The sequence below is a fragment of the Seriola aureovittata genome, chromosome 5, assembly GCF_021018895.1.
Source record: "Seriola aureovittata isolate HTS-2021-v1 ecotype China chromosome 5, ASM2101889v1, whole genome shotgun sequence".
NCBI lineage: Eukaryota > Metazoa > Chordata > Actinopteri > Carangiformes > Carangidae > Seriola > Seriola aureovittata.
This window is the reverse complement of record NC_079368.1, coordinates 4,503,285-4,510,282: the sequence shown is the minus strand read 5'-3', so window position 1 is coordinate 4,510,282 and position 6,998 is coordinate 4,503,285. Positions and strand designations below refer to the sequence as shown.

The following is a 6,998-nucleotide window of genomic DNA, read 5'->3' as shown; positions in this document are numbered from 1 at the left end:
ATCGAGTTAAACATCATTATTTTTCTCTATGCTTATTTATTCAAACTTGAAGATGAACTGGGTTGAGTTAAAACAGAAAAAAAGTAATGAAACGTTCATATGCAGTTAGGAAATTGTTTAACAATGATTATCAAATCTAATAATATATACACTGACATATTCAACTCTTGCTTTAGAAGCCTTATCTCCAGTGCAGCAGTATTTACGGGTATTTACCATCTTTTATGTTCACTCATATGCAGCCACCACCACCAGGGACCCACTGGTCACTGTGAAGGTTTGTGTTTTTGAACACACCCCTAGCCCACGTGTTACGTTTCCATAGTCACGTCACATCGGCTCCACCATGTTGTAGGAAATCCACAGCTGGTTCTTACTCACTGTCAGATTAGAGTTTAATCTGAGGAGGAGGATACACTGTCAAGACGCTGTCCGCATCTTGGAAAGACTCTCGGTGTTTTTTCTACTAAATAAAGGCGCCTTTACTTGCAGCTGTCATTTCGTCTGCAGTTTCCGGCCTGTACATAGAAGATGAAACGCCAGTCTTCCGTTGCTGTCTTTGCCTGTCCGCCGACTTGCCAATACGTTAAGATGTTAGCTGGCTAACTAGCTGAAAAAGAGCAACTAAATCGGATTAACTGCTAACAGCAACCTCCCTTTAGGTAACATCCAGGTATTATTTGCTATACTTGACAACTGTTACACAGCAAACGGTCGCCTCTGTTTATTTTTGTTTTTATCACATTTTTACAACAGTGTCAAGATTACTACTTTGTGCTTTAAGTATTCGCTGGCATTAATGTTGCTGCAAGATAGCTAGGTTATTAGCTAGTCGAAACACAAGAAGGGCTGGAGCTCCTTCGCTAGCTATTCTCCAGTGTTTGTTGGTAAGAGCAGACCCTAAAACTAGTGCCTCCGACCCCAACCATAAGTCAAGACGGAGCTGACGGCCAGACTAAGGTGCTAGCTTGTCCTCAGGCTAGCTGGCAAAGAGAGCTGTACAAGATTTTAACCTCGAAATTAGCCTCCAGTCGAAGCAAAGATGTCAGGAAAAGACAAAGAAAAACAGGAGAAACAGTCCACAACAGAGCGGCTGATAAAAGGTGAGTGTTGGATCGGTACAGTGCTCGCATCCTAAATCCTCTGACTGATAGCTAACACATGAATTGAAAGCCACCTGTAGAGTTGAGAATAACTTTGTCTAAAATCTTTCCTCTCGAGCAGGCGAGTGGGGAAAATATATCAGGACAGTATGTGCACATATAACAAAAGTTGTATATATTTAATTATCTTTTTTTCTGTGTGTTCTCTGCAATAGTCTGATCTATGGGGGCTTCAAAGCAATTCCCCTTTACCAGGAGATGCTCAGTTACCTGTGGATGAGGTTGAATCTGTTTTTCGTGGTTGCTAAGGATAGAACTTTATAAAGGTATCATCTCCATAGTTGTCCTCTGGTATATGAAATACACCACCTCTCAGCAGCAGAGATCAAAGGCGAGAAGTTTGTCCTATATGAGTGCCCAATCTCCTTGACATTTAGGATGGATGAAATCTTAATTCATGAGGCAGTTGCTCACTCACAGGGATACCCACAGTCTGCTCAGGTTACCAGCAGAGCTTGACAAGATGGATTCCTTCACACTGAGGTCGTGGCTCATTCGACATACAGGACACCATTTGTTGTGTCTACCCGAGACAGAACAGGCACAGCCAAGTCGGAGGTAGCTTCCCAAGAGAGAGAACTCAACCCCACCCCTGCCATCCACCACTACTACTTAATGCCAATGCAGCCCACATCTCTGTCTGTCTGCAAGGGCACTGGAAGAGTGTCCTGCCAGGGGACTGGAATGCTGAAGTGTGAGCCAGTGGGTAGAGGGTGAGTTAATTGTGGAAAGAATCTCCCCAGTGATGTTCCCAACATGGCCAGCCACATGGTGGAGAGAGAATAAGAATGTGGCAGGAGACAAGACAGAAGAAATGTAGACTGGGGTAAAGACAACCCTGCTTTAGGTTGCAACTCCAAACTATACCAAAATGAAAGTGTGAATATCACCAAAGATTTAGTTAAAACATGTGAGCCCTTCAAAATCCTTATAGGTTGAAGCTTGGTGTATGCTGCAGTGATATTTCCAGTGTAACTGGTGACTATAAGAGGGCTTAACTGGTAGACTGCCTAAGACTAATGCTGCTCTGGTTGTGTAAGTTAACAGTTAAGCTGCTGAGTATTGCAGTTGACCTGGTAGCTCAGTCATTTTGGTCATTTGATCTGATGTTTCCTCCCTGTGTGATTACACTGCAGACTAATAGGTGTATGGTGCCACGGGTACTTAGTGAAGACTTGGCTGAGCTACACTTGGTTTTTGAAACCGTTGTTGCTTGTGACAAAGATTCACGTCATCTTTTGATATAAATTGAACTGGATTGTTGCCGTGTTTTAAAGCCAACCCCCTGTGTCTAAAATCAAAGAGAGGCCAGAGGGGAGTATATGCCCGTACTACCACACCACACGATTGACTGACAGAGATGACAAATAAACCTGAGGCCTGGCCATTTAGCTTGCGAGGGTAATGCATTCACTGATAATTAGAGCAATCTGAAGTGGACTTCATGATTCATCCAGCCACAGTCTGCTCCATTCATCTCTACCCAGCCGCATCTTTGTAATTCAATCCTGCCCCATTGTGTTGATTTTGAAACAATAGCGAAAATATTCTAGACGCTGGCTCATATCACTGTCCAAAACATTATCCTCGGTGGGCAGGATGGTAGATAGTAGTGTCTTTGTTTCTTGAGTCGTTTGTTGTCATGCCAGACAGTGTGGGTGTTGATGCAGTGCAGCACTGTGTGCCTGTGGTTTTGAAGAGTTCATCAAACATTAATGCTAATTAGACCAGGCAGGCTCTAATAAGAAGCCAGTCTCATGGTTGTGGCAGCTTTTCGCTTATAACAAAACATTTTTTTTCATTGGGTTATGTGTTGGAAAAAAAACGAGTCACTTTGTCTGCACCGTGGTTTTCTTTCAGCTCACAGTGTTGTCTGTTTGGATTGAGTGATGCCAGAGATTCATTACTATCTGTGTTTGAACAGACCGGTCCAGCGTTGACTGTACAAGCAGAATGACCCAGAATTTATTATTATTGTTAGTATTATTATTATTATTGAGGCGGCAGGGGGATCATTCCTGTTGAAGTAAATGGAGTGTTCAGTTCTTTGGCTTTTAGACCAGCTATTATTGTGCAGCATATGTAATTACTGCCAGCCTTCAGGTCAGTTAAATTTGGTCAGCATGGCTTTTTCCACAAAATGTTTCAAGGTCTAACTCATGCCCATTATGTATTCTATTCTGTGTCATAATGTTTTCATGGAGCTTTGTTCGTACTGGAGCCTTCCTTCAATGTGACGAGGCCTTTAAGTAAACAGCCCCTGAATCTGGAAGCCCTTGCTAATAGAGGCTTTACCTAATCTGTTCTTAAGGCTCATACCTCACCTTACAGCTCTCTCCGCAGCCATGCCTCGTAGGCCTGGGAGCACTTACTGTTTATTTATACCACACTGGTCAACGCATGACAGCTTGTTCTCAGCACAGGCTAGCCAAGTTGGAGCTGTGCTCTAGCCTTTCAACTGCAGGCCAGACTAGTCTGTGGCCTAACTAACATCAGTTACCTTCCTCTCCTACGCTGAGTCAAACAGCACCTGCAGCACCACTTTCACAGCCTTTTTTTTTTATTGCACCAGCAATAAAACACAGTGTCAAATATCAGAAGACTGTAATATATTTCTCAAGTCCAGATGTCTGTACAATCCTGAGTGAGAAATACATTAGGCTACCTCTGCACTCAGGCATCGCATCACTGAGTAGCAAACACACCCACACTAAAAACTCATTAACGCTTTTTTTCATAGTGCACTTTGATTTGCTCTGTGTGGGTGTGACAACACTCTCAGACTGCCTCTCTCTCATTTATTGTTCATTGCCACCACACCACTTATCACACAAGTACTGCTGATCTACACGAGCTGATATAAGTACTTGAGTCAGATTTAATGCCACAGGGTATCCTGTGCACTGACCTGTGAATGGATTTGAATGATATCAGGAATCCAGGATGAAACCATCTGCACAAGTGTGTCCTCTGGTGAAGTTTTCTTTCTGATTAGCTGTACAAAGGCAGTCATTTTTCATCTTATATTATTATATTTTTTCTGTTTTATTGTTTTAGGATGCCTTACAAACAGTGATCTAGCTTTCCACCATATTTCATTTGTGCCATACTGTATTCGGTGTGTGCCTGGCCTGTTATTAGGCATATCAGCTGTAATCCCTTTTACCTCACTGGCCCTGGAAGTGAGAGGGCTTGGATCACACTCTACTATTGTTTTGAACAAGCGCAGCTTAGTCGGCAACTATCTGCTCCTGGAGTTTTATGACCAGATGAAGCTGCTGCCAGTGTCACAGTACGGATCTGCACAGACACTTTGGCACAAAGTTAAATTTTAGCCTTTTTGTTTGTGATATTTATAAAATCTTGCATCCTATCATTAACTGCACTAATGTGCCATTTAGGACAAATTATGCTTTTCTAATTATGTGTGGTGAGTTTGTATGAAAAGGCACAGTGTTCCTCATTTCATCTGTAGTTGCTGTATTCACAGTAAACTAATGTTTTCACTGCCCCTCTCTTCTACTGCTGCATCCTCTATTAGACTGATAAATTTTGCAGTTTTACTTGTTGCACACTTGACAGTGTTTTGATCATTAAGCTCTCAGGTCTCAGCCTCGAAAGCTCTGACCTTTCTGGTGACGGTAAAAGGATTGTGTAGGTGGTGTGGAGCAGATTACTGAGGGAGGGTGGGTCAAGTGAAGTGCGGGGCTTCTTACTGTCTTGCGCATCTCTCGCATGGCATTATGTAGGTGTATGCATCCCTCCTCCTGTGCCAGTAATTTCATATTGGCTCAGGCAATGCAAATGTCAGCGGTCGTGATTACAACTTAATTAAATGCAGCAAATTCTCCAAGTTTGTTTCAGGGGTCATATCCTTTTATATTTTACTGGTATGAAATTAAAATCTTTCTTGCAGAGATGCACTTCATCTAATCATCTTGTGAATATGTTGACATTTGGCTGATTGGCATGCTACTATGAATGGACAGTGTTAGTGCAACAGCTATATCAGATGCATATTGACATTCTGAGCCTTAGTACTGTCAGAAGTACAACATGGAAAAACTTAATATTAATGGATTTTGTAACTCTGATTAGTATTCTTTTCGTTTTTTATTTTGGGGAAATAATCTTAATGTTACAGTGCCTACTACAGTGCCCAGATTTTATGGGCTTTGATGTATACAGGTTACCAGGGATTCTATTACTGTGAGCTCCCTGTTTTTTAGCCTATATTAGCACCACTAAAAGTATGCAGATGAGCTTTTAGTAGTTCCTGTTTGCTCAGTATCCATGGATGTACAGACAGCTATTTCTGGATTTTTTTAATACTGGAGAAAATCTAAAACATGACGATTCTCTGGGAAGTTCTGAAGTGGAAGTGTATTTTTTTCAGATTTTAAGTGGTTTAATGGATGTTTATTCATGGTGCACATCAGAGATAATGATATTCTCACAAAGTCTAAGTCACACAGAATCAGATATGTTATAAATACTGTATGTGTATCATGTCTGTGTGTGCAGATTTGACTGAATCGTGACTCCAAAAAGTATGAATTTTGATGCAGGCTGTGGCTCATCCCTCACATCTCTCTCTACACTGTCACAAACTCCCCCTCTCCTTTCCAGGGGGGCCTCACAGTTTGAAAACCTTTGCTCTAACCCGTTATCATATCAGACAATGTTGCTTTTTTTTTCCTTTCCAGCTGTGCCATACCCTCCACAACATAAGCTGACTATTAAAGAGCTATTTGAAGATGGAAAGCCCAACGCGGAGCTGCTCCGCAACCACCTCGTCAAAGAGGGCAGGGTTGAAGAGGACGTGGCTCTGAAGATCATTAACGATGGGGCCAACATCCTCCGCCAAGAGAAGTGCATGTTGGAAGTGGAGGCGCCTATAACAGGTAGGCTGGCAGACGCACATGAAGAGCTCAGAGGGAATCCTGTCATTAACTGGGCAGATCTGTACATTTCATTATTTTCAGGTGTGAGTTTGTGTGGTAACAAAACAAACAGGGAGACCTTCCTTCACATGGACATTCTGGGTTCAAACTTCCTACAATATTGTCCATCCACCTTTGCTGTGTCTTTAAGCAAGACACTACATTTCTAGTAGCAGTGCTGTTCTCTTGCTGTTGCTTGGAAACAGAGATGGCTTAAAAAGTATATACAAATACTTTGTGCGATCTCCCGTGCGGGATGGTCCAGTCGAGATTCCTCCATTCCTGGCCTGACAAGTAGTTTTGAAACACTACCTTCCAAGACAGCGTAGAAAGTGTTGTGAACACAGAGTAAACACAGCATCAACCTAGGCATTATTCCATTGCAACACTGTTTTTGTATGCCGGCAGCTGCCATCTGCCCGCTTCTGTGCCATATCCAGGGGCCTTGCAGGCTGTTAGAATCAACTCAGTCATCTCAGTTCATCATGGCCTCAGTCCAACATCCTCAATCAAAACATACTCAGAAACTTGTTCACAGGAGAATATAATTTTCTAATTAATTTAGCTTAAAGAAAGAAATATCATTACTGTGTTTTGGACAAGTGGGCATGAAAATGAAAATGTCACCTCCTGCTGTAGTGCTGTCATCATCAATAGTAGAGATGGCGCTTGAAACTCGGCCTTTATTTCTTATGTTTTGTATGGTTATGTGGCTGATTACAGTTGTCAGCACAAGCTTTACAGCCAGCAGTTGCTACTTAACAGAGATAATAATATGAGGATGCTAATTGTTGTTGTATGAACTTTCCTAACACTGAAAAGTATTTACAGTTCAGATATTGTGTAATAATACAGGTAATATTGTTTGCACATTCCACACAAGCATAAATGC

The 6,998-nt window shown here is 42.0% G+C and overlaps 1 protein-coding gene across 3 annotated transcripts in view; it reads left to right on the top strand.

Moving 5' to 3' along the window:
* Positions 1–360: 360 nt before the first annotated feature.
* The window catches only part of ppp3cca (protein phosphatase 3, catalytic subunit, gamma isozyme, a), a 30,344-nt gene continuing 23,706 nt past the window's right edge, over positions 361–6,998 (top strand). For all 3 annotated transcript variants that reach the window (XM_056376041.1, XM_056376040.1, XM_056376039.1), the window contains exons 1-2: positions 361–1,103; positions 5,870–6,067. In XM_056376041.1, the coding sequence (XP_056232016.1) occupies positions 1,043–1,103; positions 5,870–6,067 (259 nt within the window). In that variant the 5' untranslated portion in view covers positions 361–1,042. The remainder of the gene's footprint in view (positions 1,104–5,869; positions 6,068–6,998) is intronic.